Source organism: Betta splendens, chromosome 5, assembly GCF_900634795.4.
Source record: "Betta splendens chromosome 5, fBetSpl5.4, whole genome shotgun sequence".
In the NCBI taxonomy this organism is placed as follows: domain Eukaryota; kingdom Metazoa; phylum Chordata; class Actinopteri; order Anabantiformes; family Osphronemidae; genus Betta; species Betta splendens.
Genome location: NC_040885.2, coordinates 1,829,736 through 1,842,460, shown reverse-complemented (window position 1 = coordinate 1,842,460; position 12,725 = coordinate 1,829,736). Strand labels below are relative to the sequence as shown.

At 49.1% G+C, this 12,725-nt stretch overlaps 3 protein-coding genes across 5 annotated transcripts; 1 reads left to right on the top strand and 2 right to left on the bottom strand.

The window, feature by feature from the left end:
* Positions 1 to 386: 386 nt before the first annotated feature.
* On the bottom strand, positions 387 to 3,744 carry LOC114856100 (glutathione hydrolase 7-like). Its single transcript, XM_029151778.3, has 15 exons — positions 3,524 to 3,744; positions 3,248 to 3,435; positions 3,029 to 3,180; positions 2,838 to 2,955; positions 2,687 to 2,754; positions 2,522 to 2,595; positions 2,251 to 2,432; positions 2,097 to 2,184; positions 1,911 to 2,029; positions 1,750 to 1,838; positions 1,462 to 1,584; positions 1,246 to 1,360; positions 1,038 to 1,175; positions 866 to 950; positions 387 to 763 (listed from the first exon to the last, which is right to left on the bottom strand). Exons 1-15 carry the CDS (start codon positions 3,645 to 3,647, stop codon positions 651 to 653), a joined length of 1,776 nt encoding a protein of 591 aa, XP_029007611.1. The 5' UTR covers positions 3,648 to 3,744; the 3' UTR covers positions 387 to 650.
* A 55-nt stretch (positions 3,745 to 3,799) lies between these two features.
* Positions 3,800 to 5,977, bottom strand: tp53inp2 (tumor protein p53 inducible nuclear protein 2). 3 transcript variants are annotated; one of them, XM_055509124.1, is made up of 5 exons: positions 5,798 to 5,977; positions 5,191 to 5,313; positions 4,959 to 5,096; positions 4,541 to 4,634; positions 3,800 to 4,414 (listed from the first exon to the last, which is right to left on the bottom strand). In XM_055509124.1, the coding sequence occupies exons 3-5, from the start codon at positions 5,056 to 5,058 to the stop codon at positions 4,183 to 4,185; spliced, it is 426 nt and encodes a 141-aa protein (XP_055365099.1). In that variant the 5' UTR covers positions 5,059 to 5,096; positions 5,191 to 5,313; positions 5,798 to 5,977; the 3' UTR covers positions 3,800 to 4,182. The 3 variants fall into 3 exon arrangements, with proteins under 3 accessions (XP_055365099.1, XP_040926886.1, XP_040926885.1); XM_041070952.2 differs by lacking the exon at positions 5,191 to 5,313 and having other exon boundaries at positions 4,959 to 5,139; positions 5,798 to 5,976; XM_041070951.2 differs by lacking the exon at positions 5,191 to 5,313 and having other exon boundaries at positions 4,959 to 5,142; positions 5,798 to 5,974.
* Positions 5,978 to 7,876: 1,899 nt separating this feature from the next.
* snai1a (snail family zinc finger 1a) lies at positions 7,877 to 11,177 on the top strand. Its single transcript, XM_029152054.3, has 3 exons — positions 7,877 to 8,214; positions 8,667 to 9,179; positions 9,725 to 11,177. The coding sequence occupies exons 1-3, from the start codon at positions 8,139 to 8,141 to the stop codon at positions 9,907 to 9,909; spliced, it is 774 nt and encodes a 257-aa protein (XP_029007887.1). The 5' UTR covers positions 7,877 to 8,138; the 3' UTR covers positions 9,910 to 11,177.
* The last annotated feature ends 1,548 nt before the right edge of the window (positions 11,178 to 12,725 follow it).

Sequence of the window (12,725 nt, the reverse complement as noted above, 5' to 3'; positions counted from 1 at the left end):
CAGCATTTTCCACCCAATGTGCAAAGTACGTTTTAAAAGCCACCCTGTGACTTTGTCTAGTTTTCTTCCTTGTTATATTTTCCAACCTTAATTTGACATTAATACACGTCTGAAAACTCCGGTTCCGATTGATTTCTCGGAGCATAAAAATCAGAACTTTCTGCCCGACGAAGCTTTACTTTCCGTCTTCATTGCAGCTCGCGATGAGTAATAATCCCGTGATAAATACAAAGAAGCGCTGTCGGCAGATATTGGGCAAAATGTTTAACAGTAAACAAGCGGTGCCTTCAGTGACGGACTGAACGCGTCATATGTACAGAACACCTGCTCAAGTCAGGACTAGACGGCACAGACAGGAATCAAAAGGAAGCCAGAGCCACAGTAGACATGCATGTCTGCACATCAGCATTATGTAACAGAGCTCATTCCTCCGCGTGAATATGCTGAGTGGCCAGGTTTATTTTTGAAGCCAGCAAACCTTACCATCCAATACATTAACCTCATGTGCACACAAGTTGAGTATATTCCTATACACAAACAGACCATTTTGCCTTCTGGGTTAGGAAATACATGTAGAAGGCCTGCCCCCTGTTGGTGGGTCACCGCAACAACACGTGTCCGATATTGAACTTGAGTAGAGCTAGAAAGGATCATCGGATAACAGGTATGTCCAGTGGCTTTATGAAATCCTTGTTCCTCAGGATCCCGCGGACGTCAGATTTTTCACTTGTTTGTGTTTTTTCATGCAAATCCTGCGCGCTCTCTTCAAGGAGGAGGGCGAGAAAAGAAACAGGCTCTCACCAATATGAAGCAACGTAGTAATCTTTTGCAATCAGGGCAGCAACAGCATGTGATGCATACTCACGGACAACAAGACACGCGTCTGCCTGAGGGTGGAGTCGTGTCCCAGAAAACACACAATTGGTCTCGTTTTGTGCATCGATCAACAGCTAAAAAGAAGGAAATGAGACTTAGGTAGATTTAAAACATCTTCCAAAACATTAGAGTCCAAGCTCCTGAATGAGAAACGATCAAACCTGAGTGATCACAGTGAAACTCCCTGCTCTGCCTGAACTGCTCAGTGCCATGTAGAGCCCGCATTTATTCCAGGCTGGCAGCACAATGGTGGGCATAAGAGGGCTCAGCGGCCCCTTTCCTGACTCTATTCTGTGACTCTGAAGGCACAAGAGACAAGTCAACACTGCAACGCAACCATTTAATTTGGCGACATGTTGTGTAATGCACCTGATTGATTCGTAGCCCCGAGGCTCTGTTTGGCCAGGAGAAGTCGAGGATGAGGCTGTTGAGAAGAACGCCGGAGCGAGTTACGAGTCTGCTCCCAAACGGCCCGCTCAATGAACTGCAAGATCGTAAAGACAGGAGATAAGATAACAAGTGTCTGCTTCCTCCGCGTGGCGTGTCACACACACCTCCTCCTTATGGGATTATTAACACAATCACCTCGCCACAGACACCATTAGGTCATCTGGTCCCATGACGATGACTTGTCCACCCAGTAAGACTGACTGGGAACGGTTGACAGGGGAGGAGTGGCGCGTGGGTGGAGCGGCAGCGGGACTCTTACTTTGACATGAGCAAATCCCAAAATTACATCACGATTGGGTTAATAAAAATGCCAGATGTAGCGAATTGAAGGAACAGCAGCAGAATTTAAAAGCTGCAACTGAAGTAAACGTGTCAGAAATCATTGCTCTGGACTCACCAGTGCGATTTCTGCGTTTTGTTTACCTCAGAATGTCAGAGAGCTGCTTAGTCACTGAAGAGTTATACTTAGGCTCCTCCAAACCATTGCTCTCAGCCAAAGCTGCTCCGGTGGCCTATGCAGAGAGAAACAACTCAATGTGCTATTTTTGCAAGCGCTATTTTAAACAAGCTTTACATTCCAGCACCTCAAGAATCCACTGGTGCGTTATATTGGTTGTGGTATTGTTCCCGATGAGATGTAAAAGGCTAATGGCCGATATCAGCGCCGCACCAGTGGATGAAGGAGGAACCTGAATTATAAAATCTAAAGACAGGAGTGAACATATAAATGATAGTCACTAGATCTGTGGCTGAACCTATTTAGGCCTCACCGTTAAAAAGGCCTTCAAGCGGTTGATCTACTTCTACAGTGTAGTCACTGAGGTCCTCTCTCGTCAGGACCCCTCCGTTTGATTGCACCTTTGTACGAGAGCATCTGTCAGGCTTGTTCAAACCCAGGAGGGTCACTATCTGGACATGATTTACCTCGTCCACTATCTCTTGTGACACGTTGCCATTGTAGAAGCCTGACACTCCAGCCTCCAGGACTCCGGCCAGCGCTGGCATTCGGTGAAGCGAACCAGAGCGCAGCGCTCGGCCGCCCGGGAGGAACAGGTCCCTGAAATGTGGCGACAGCCTCTGACCTTTCACCTTTGATATGGCCTCAGCTGTGGGACAAAACAAATGACTCACATCCCAGCGAGTGAGTCAACGGCTGTAAAATGTGAAGCAGGGGCGGTCTGACGCGTTGGCTTGCCTAGACTGGAGGAGACACTGAAGCCTTCTCGGGCCACAGCAGCCGCTCTGGCGACCACATCCTCCCACTTCAGCCTGCGGCGATTTGGTGGCGAGACACAATTAAATAAAAAGATGAAACGAGGCGCTAAACACCAGAGAGAAGCTCGTGCATCGGGTCGTTCACCTTCCGTAGAGGCGGTGAGCGCGGTGCAGGCCTCTGAGCATAGCGGGCACTCCTACCTGCAAGCCTTCCTGAACACAGACGGCTGTTGATTACACACTGAACAATAAAGGAATTAAAACATTTCATTCTGCCCCTCTTTCAGTCTTGGCACCTTCAGCTCTGAAACGCCGTGCAGCATCTCCTCAGTAAGCGCTTTAGGTGCGGTTCCCAGGAAGTTCAGCACCTTGGTTTGATTCCTACGGATGTCGTGAACCATCATCACCCCACCGCTAAAGAGACAAGAACCACACATTTGGCACTTGTATTCCAGGAAATATCTGAACCGGCAGCTCAGCTACATACCCACCGACCCCTGAGGCGTGAGGGTGGACAACACCCAGGCACAGGACAGCAGCGACGGCCGCGTCCACACTCGACCCACCGTCGCGAAGGACTCCGCGGCCGAGTCCGGTGCAGCGCTCGTGGTCCGACACCAGCACGCCATCATCAGGAACCTGAACAACAGCCGTGATGAGGGATTAATGCAGCACCGCTTGGCTTATGGTAAACGGCACGACGTACCATGCTTGCCCCCAGGTAAATGTGGAGGATCAAAGCAATGGTCACTGCAAAGGCAAAAATGATGGCGGCAGAATACACAGAGATGAGCCTGTTCTGACTGGCGCCGTCCTTGTCGGTCACACTGGGTCCAGTGGAGCCCAGTTGTTCGGATGGGACGTCTTTGGAGTAACCGTTGAGATCTGCAACAGCTGAACAGGAAACAACACAGTGGGATCTGGTCAATGGGAGCAACGTGAATAGCCATCCCTTCATGGAACCTACATGACGTTTTCTTACCATAGTTTTCATTGAAGTCAGAGATAATTGGACCTGACGACGAGCCGCCAGTCAGCAGAGACGAGGCAGAAAAAGATTCATAACTACGGGTTGACTGACTGCTCAGTTTAGTTTCTGGAGACATGTTCAACTACAGGGACACCATAATTCCCAAACAGCAGTAGTCGCTGTAGTCCACAAACCTCAGGCTTCACTCATGTTAATATGAAATTAGACACAGCCGGTCAATTAAAGCCTAACCAATGAGAGCTCAACGCTCAAACACACCACGAGCAGTTCAATGTCAGTTTGACGTTTTAGTATGAAAGCAGCTGCAACGTCATTATTTTTTATTGTTTTATAAAAATGTTTCTTGAGCAAGTCCATACAGGTTAAAACATTTTGACACACAAATGACTTCATTCTAAAATGGAGAGGACAGGTTTGCACTGATCAAATGCTTGCACTTTAAAAAAAAATATTCACGTTTCGCATTTCATGAGGTAAATACAGTATAGAAGATTATACAGTACACGTTGTAATGTTGCTGCCTTTTAGCTGTTCAAGTTTTGTACAGGGTTCCATCAAAATTAGATGCATAGCTTCAATCTTGCTGACTGGACACGTGTGAAGACAGTTCTAACAATGCTTTGCTCTGACGCGTGTTGTGTTCGAGTGCCTCAGTGGCTGAGGTTGCGATGTCCTGGCTGCTGGAGGTGGAAGGAGGGATGCTGGACTCCCTGACGGACGCGGTTCAGTCGCTGAATGGCGTTGCGGGACACGTGGTGCCGGTCGGCCAATGCTTTGGCTTTCTGGATGCAGGCTGACTGCATCGCTTCGGTCAGCGCTTTAGGCTGGGAGAAGGAAGCGGAGGCGGGGCTGGTTTGAACCGTGGCCTCTGGATCTGACACACTGGAGAGAAACACAAGTTTGAAATCAAGCTTCCTAAAATTAAGGGTAAGATGTAGATACTGGATCTGGAGATGGAATTTGAAATTGTCTCCTTATTTTAATCCAAACGGTTTCTTGCTGCCTCACCTTGTTTCTATGTTTGCAACTGTGTCTCCATGAGGGGCAGAGTCTGCTTGCTGGCTGTCGGGCGGTAAGTCCTGATTCTCAGTGGTACCTGCCTCTATAAAGACAAAACAGTTGTAATACTACTAAATCAAGCATTTTAGTCTAGTAACACCATCTGACGTCACTGTGATGCTTAGTGTATATTTCACAACAAAAGCTGTCTCAGTGTTGTAAGACTTCATAGAAAATCCAGCCATTTCAAAGGCGGCCAACCCTGTTCCCTCAGAGCCCCGGCCCTGTTTGGTCTCCAGCTGTCCCAGAAGTGTTTCCTACTGAACAGGTCTGATCCAGACCAGCAGACGTAGGTAGGGCAGGGTGATGGAACACCAGTAGGGCTGTGGCCCTTACAGGCCTGGCTTAACTTAGCTCCATGACCAACCTTGATGGCTGACAACAAGCCAGCCTTCTTCCACCACATCAACAGCTTCCGGCGTCTCCTCCTCTCCCCCAAACAGCAGGCGGCTGAGTGTTCTGAACATGGCTGGATTGTCTTTGTCTCACTGATGCTTTCCTTCCCCTTATTATTCAATAGGAAACTCAGGTGTTGCAAGATTCTTCAACTGCTGAAGACAAAATAAGGCAAATACACAGAGGGTCATGGCCATGTTTACCTTTCTGATTATGCTTAAAAATTCAAGCAGTCAGTCAGCTGACTGGGACGTCCAATGAAATGTCCTGCTGCTGCTCTTTGAATAATCTTGCCGCTTCCCCAGTATTTCATTGTTAGGGTCCATCTGTTGGTAGATAAATGGGGGAGGGGCTCTTTTTGATCAAACATATTGTTAGTGTGAGCCTTTAGTGCTTTCTGTGCACCCGCTGCACGTCACTCCTCCCTTATTTTGTGCAGAGCTGTTACTCTGTTGCAGAGTTGGTTTTTCGCACAGATACAAAGAAATTAAGAATTGACGAGTTAAACATTAAATCTATGTTGAATCTAAATTGACTGACTAATTGAGCTCGAGTTTAAAGCATTTTATTTCATCCATACATGTTAGATCACATTCACAGTGTTGACAATAAACGTTGAAACGTCCACAAACAAAATCAAAAATTCATGTCAACAATTCTATCAGCTGTGGCCTAAATGAAGAACGGAATGTCTGGCTACTAGGCGAAAACGCTATTTTCAATATCTATATAATAGCGAGGTTTGTGTTTTGTCTAATATACATCCTAATGGTGTTATTATTTTTGTAGCTGTAGCTTCATCGTCCTTACCTGCGCTTAGTATTCCCCAGTTTGATTTACAGACTATCGTGAAGTATCAATTTGTAGATTTTCGGAGGTATCGTACATTCTCTAAGCTTAAAAAGGCTCGTAACTGCTGGACAATAACAACGCTGCTGTTTTTGTATTTCAAATATTCAACCGATCCCAGGCACAACCAGACCCGCCTCTGGCCCCGCCCATCGAGACTCATCCACCAATCAAAGGCCCCGAAGCGAGCCAGCTGTAACGTGAGAAACACCGACTGAACGAGTACGTTCCTAATGAGACGTACGGTACATGCATATGAGGTGGAGGTGTCTTGGTTTATAGCTTTGGCATAGTAATAAATAACCTGATACCTCAGCATGGTGATGCTACACCTACAGATTTAAAAATGTGGCTACAAATGGCTGGATGAGGTGAAAAGCAGTTGGGACATTCAATCAACATCTTCTCTAAGCATAAGGTTTCATACTTCTCTTTTAGCTCACTTTAGAAACCAGATTCACTGATCTCTGCCCACGTTACTTTCATATGCATTGAAAAATGTTTTAATTATTATTAAACTCATATATAAAGTTTCCATGAAAAATGTTTCCCTAAAACTACCTGGTACAGGACTCACGCAATGCATGCTGGGTAGACAGAGCTTTTTACTGCTTTAGCTCATAAATTTGAACAAACCCATGTATAGACGTTTTAAAGGAGTCTAAACTTTGTTTAGTAAAACTTACACATTCACAGTGTGTTTAATTGGTTCCACTATATTCCTGACATATCTCACTACTGAGCTAACCTGCAGTCATGAGCTGGAAACTCATTTAACTAACGTGACTAATTTTAGTAGCTAATGCTGCCTTAATTAAATACAAAGTAAAACACCGGTGAAAGCTCCCTCCAAAGTTAGATACATCCAGAACCGAGAAGTCGAACTGAACATGTGCAATATAACTGGACCTCATGAAGGGTTCAGCTACAGTTTGCAAATTTAACAAAAATAATTTACCAAGATAAGATACTTATATAATATTGTTCTTTAAAGCAATTCAATTCAAGTTTTTTTTTCTCAAACTACAATGGTCTCTTTTTTGTGATATTCTCAGACAACTTTGGTCCATGTTTAGTGTAAAGGACCAAACAGCAGAGTAACTGTCAGCTTTCATAAAAATGTGTAAGTAAAGTTAATAAACAGACATGTTGTTTGTGTAATTAATATAAATTTAAAACGTTTCTGAATATTTCTGATTCTTCTATAACGTTTTTTTCCAGGGGTATTTTGCAATATAGTAATTTACAGACCAGTACTCCGAATAGAGGGATTAAACAAATATGAAGCGCCATTGCCCATTTCTTCCGCAAGATGGCGCTTTTACTCCACACGAGTCTCCGAGGACGAAACGCGGGCGTGTCACAGTTGGGTTTTATTTAGTGCAGTGAGGCAGGTGACAGGTCTGGTGATACGGTGACACTACACAAGCACACTGAATATCCGAATATCTAGTCTAACAACAAAACATCTGTTCGTTTAAAAACTACACACTGCACAAAAAACAGGATCCCATCAAATCCCCCTGATGTGTAGATTGTGTTTTATATTTATTTGGTTTGTTTCGGCCCCGTCCAGACGCTACTTAAGCAGGTATTGGGGACTGGACTCTGGAGTGGTGGATGCTTTGTTAGACAGTGTAGAAAGATTGAAACAAGATGAGACTCTGGAGGATCACTGGACAGAGGATGACCACCTCTGAGTTAATGCATTTAGCCTATTAGTGTTCTGTTACAATTTCCCAAACGGGATCAATAAAGAAAATATTTCTTAATTAATACTAGACTCCGTTGCTTTATTATTACTGGTGCCTCTGTGCGCTAAAATTGTGCGCCTCCGCAGCGTTGAAACACACAACCGCAGTTCCTTCACCTTTTCTCGTCTCCAGTCCAGGCCCTGCGTGCAAGCGGCGCGAGAGCCGTGTTTTTGTTTGTTGTCAAGTCTGCGCGCGTGAGCGTGAAGTCTGCGAGCTCCTTCCTGCGCGCTGGTGTGGGAGGTGGGGGGGCGGGGAGGGGCCCTCGGGACGAGCACACCCTCCGCCGCTTGTGTCGGACTATTTCAGAACAGAGGCCAGCATTTAGTCATTCTGCGTGAACGCTGCACACGCGCACACACGTACATACGCGCGCGCACACACACGCTCGTCCGCCGAAGTCCGCTGTAACCGGACCAGGAGGATTTTCTATTTCCAAATGTTCCGAGGACCCGTGCGCGCTTGACTTTCTTGTACTCTTTGGCAAAGCTTTGCGAGGGTGATCTACTGGATCCTTTTACGCACAGCGACTGTACGCAGAGAAGAGGACAATGCCGCGATCCTTCTTGGTCAAAAAGTACTTCGCTAGGCAAAAACCAAACTACAGTGAACTGGAGTGTCAGAATGGTGAGTCGAGATTCTTTTCATACTTGAAGGGACTTTGAAAGCATCACATGCCTGCGCAAACTTGGGTAAAACCGCAAACCTAACTTACTTCACTCAATCTTTCGTGAAAATACTTTGTTTGTGGCCGGTTTAGCAAAAAAAGAAAAAAAAAACGGCTACTCCCTGTTCAAGTCGGGGCCCGTTAGACGCGTTTTCCCCCTTTCTGCAACCAGACAGAGCTCCATTCATGTTACAGGCGCTTGTGAATACGTGGGAGGAAACGGCCCATGAAGGCTTCCCATGACTGTATGCTCAGTGGATTGAGAGAAAAACAAGAGTTTACAACCCAATTAATTGTGCAGGGCACATGTGTGGCTGGCGAAGGGCCTTCGAATGGCAACCCTGCTGTTCCTGAAACAGATGTGCGCGAGTATTTGTGCGCTGTTCTAACCGGGCCCTCGCTTCCTTCTCAGACGCTTCGCCGGAGAGGTATCCGCTGGCCGAGCTCCCGTCGGGAGACAGCGCGTCTGCCGCCTGCTTCGCCGCCGGCCTGGTGTGGGACCTCAGCGTGCTGCCCGCCCTCTACCTGCCCGCGTCCCAAACCGAGCCGTCCGCCGCCCCGGGCCCGCTGGACCTCAGCTCCCCGTCCAGCCTGAGCAGCAGCGCCAGCAGCAGCGGCGAGGAGGACGAGGGCCGCAGCTCGGACCCCCCCAGCCCCGAGCCCGTGCACACGTACGCCCCCCGCCAGCGCATGAAGTGCACCGGCGCCGCGGCCCACGGCGGCCCCCCGGGGGAGGAGGAGCGGGAGGCCCCCGTCACGGCGGCCCGCCCGGCCTTCCTCTGCAAGCACTGCCCCAAGGAGTACACCAGCCTGGGGGCCCTGAAGATGCACATCCGCTCGCACACGCTGCCCTGCGTGTGCACCACCTGCGGCAAGGCCTTCTCCAGGCCGTGGCTGCTGCGCGGCCACATCCGCACGCACACAGGTAGGAGGCCGTCCGGCGCCCGTCGCGAATGTTCGCGTGATGACGATGAGAGGAGATGCGGCGTCACCGGGTCACGCCCTCGTCATTTCCCCCCGGTGACGCCGCATCTCCGTAACAATCAGTGCGATGAGCTCACTTTTTGATGAGGAGACGCGATCACAGAGGGAAGCCCGGCGTAGACCCCGCGCTCATTGATCACTCATTGTGTTTAATGTCCCAGCAACAATGAGTCGTCAGCTGATTATCTTATCAGGGCTGCTGGGAAAGCCAACAGAATAGGGACGCGATGGGGACAAAAGAGTTTAAAGAATGCCCGAAGGTTCTGTGCTATCACGCCGCTCCTGTACCTGCAGCGGCCTGTTAGTGTGCTAATCCCATTTGGCTGTGATTGAATCATGCTAATGCAGTGAGCCGTGACCCCACCGGCCCATCACGTGCTCCTTCATTATCTTGTGCATCTTGTGTTTGCGAGGGTACGAGGACATGTGCCGAAGCCGCGTCCAAAGGAAGTCACGAGTCTTGTGTTTCTGCCCTCTCCCGTGCAGGCGAGCGGCCGTTCTCCTGCCCCCACTGCAACCGGGCCTTCGCCGACCGCTCCAACCTGCGCGCCCACCTGCAGACCCACGCCGAGGTCAAGAAGTACCAGTGCGGCGTGTGCTCCCGCACCTTCAGCCGCATGTCGCTGCTGCAGAAGCACAGCTCGTCGGGCTGCTGCTCGCCCACGGCGTGAGACGTCCCGACGCGGAGACGGAGGGACCCACGGAGAGCTCAGGGTAGCGGACGCTCACAGCGCCTCCACGCAGGCCCAGCTGGGCCGCTTGGGACCTGCGAGGCCACCGAGAGCACGGGGAGACCCGGCAGGAGCTTCATGACGGATCTGTCCTCACGAGTTTTTCTAGCGTCTGTGTTTTATGAGAAGAAGAGCGGAGGAGAATTTTTTTTTTTCTATCTTGTAGACTGATTTCTCAAAGGCTGGACCAACTCTGAACAGAACAATGCCGACACCCACTTGATCTCAGCCCCTCTGTCGCCGTGTTCCAAAGACCAAATATGTAGTGAACTCATCGGGGTAAGAGGTGCTCTTTCCTGTCTCTGTCCTGGTGCCGGCCAGCTCAGGATCACGGCCTAGTCACAGCTGCTGAGAGGTAGGGGTGCGTGGGTGGGATAAATCTCTCAGCGTGCCTCAGAACACACACACACACACACACACATAAAAGCAAGTGCACACACAGCTGTCCCTGGTACTGTGTTGTAGATAGACGAGGTGCTAACAGGTGCTCCAGCCATGACCTTCGCTGGTTGATAGCAGGTGACTTCCACTGCCCTTGATTCGCTTCAAGACGAAAAAAAAAAAGAGGAAGCATGTCATCCCTGAAGAATGGCATCGGTTAGTCTCGTTCGGGCCGCGAGGATTGTTTTAAGCTTCTATTTTGGCTACAGCCGAACCTCCTCTTTAATCCGATGCCTTTCGGAGATAGGAAAAGCCATATGCCGTTTGCCGACGAGGCTCCGCTTTGTAGTTCTGCTGCGACTTTGATGACGGTGCGCTCAAGGTTACCGCAGTGTTAACGATACCAGCCAAAGCCATACTTTGTAACTTATGCGAATATTTCCATGTCATTTTTTTTACTCTTGAAACCAAAATGTGCCTTTTTTACCTCAGTATTTGTGGCTTCAATAAAAACCATTGATTTCAGTATTAAGAAGAAAGAAATTAGCACCAAAGAAAGAAAAATGCAGGAAGGCTGGGACCAAAGATTTTTAACGTTTACATCATGAAGACGTGGCTGCCTAACATGTGATCAGAACTATGAATGGACAGCACAAAGACACATTTTTTTACTCTTTATGAACTTTTGTGGCAGTGTTTTTCGAGTGCAATGTGCAGATGACTCGTTATTTGGATTTTGTACCATGCTTGTGTGTCCAATTCTACTTCCTGTACGTTGTACCTGATGAGTTTTTTTGGTTCAATAAAGTAATTTATGTTTATTAAAAGCCGCTCTGTCCGTTGCGTTAGTTCCATAAACGGCTTGGAGCTGAGAGCGGTTAACGCGCCTGTTATAAAAGCTCCGCTTGATCATTAACCATGAGATTTCAGTTCAGCATCTCGCGGCGGCAGGTGCAGGGGCAGGTGAACACACTGTGGGATGGAGGGGAGCAACTGAACGCACTCGCCTCTCGCTTCCACCTGCCGTCCAACTCGCGAGGCGACGTAAGTGAAAGTCAACGTTGCGCCCGCGACTTGCGTTACTATCTGCTTATTACAGCTCTCGACAAGATCCAAAGGTAGATGTGAAGTGAGACACGCCCATAATTACGACGTGTGGCTGCAGCGCTCCGCTCTTCCTCCGTAGACGGTGACTCAGATTCTGCCCAGACTGGAGCTCTGGGTTCCCATGGCTCCTCTGCTGTAAGTCAAGGCTCCAGTCAGTCCATCGGTGCGTCGGCGTGCGTGGGCTGAGGCCCAGCCGGGCCGGCGTGGAGTGAGCTAAGCCCTTCCACGGCACAGTTCCTTTATTTCCCTCTGAGTCAGGGAAATGTGCTCACAGCGAGCAGGTCCGTGAGCACGGCAACACGTCGCAGTGATTCACCTCGTAAACGTACAAATCCCCCTCGTACAGATGCTTCAACGTTTGAAGATCCACTGGTTTCAGCCAGTCTGTTCCAGCGGCTTCTACCCAGGATGCTGTGGAATAAAGGCCATATTCAGGACGATTTGATGATCTCAGCTGATATGTCCCGGGGTGAGGGTGTCAGCTCTGCTCAGAAAAGACAATCGAACCAAGTCCGTTGTTTAAACTTTACTCCCAACGCTTGCTGCTTGTGTGATGTCTCCCTCGTCCCATTGGCTTTTTAAACACATTATGTCGAATGAAGTGTTTCAGCACATTCTCTCTCGCGGGTCAACATTTGCCGCAGAAGCTGCACAGCCTCCGTTTGCCAACGTAAACCGATATATTTCACCTCCTTGCTGCATCACACGTCGCCGTGCTTATTTCTGTCTTTATATAGAGAAATGAAAACACAGCAGGCTCCCCTCTGTGTTCCTCGGGGAGCGCGGAGGGCCTGCATGTGAAACCTGAGAGTGTTTTCCTGCTGTGCGCTTTACAGTGCCAGAGCACTCACTGTAATTTACCAAAAGTGGCTGCTATTTATGCCATAAAGCATGTGTTTAACATTCCTGAACCCCACTGTGTTTGTGTATTCCTCGCTCTCTCACCCGTTCGTTCTCTCCCACTCACTCTGGGCCGGCCTCCACGGCTGCGTTTCTATTTCAGCGTGCGTGTGTGTCCCTGCAGATCAGACCTCTCCCTCTCCACACAAGGATCATCTCTCCCCCTCGGAGACAAAACTCAGAGGAAGTGGGAGTTTACATTGACCTACTTTACCCGAGGAGCAGCGCGGCACCGGAGCGCTGCAGAACTCGGGTTCTGTCTCTGCCACCGCGGTGTCAACCCCCCCCCCCCCCCCCCAGACGTCCCACCCAACGCTCTCTTAGCTAAACTCGGGCTGGAGTTTAGGGGCCGGGATCCAAAGAGCGGC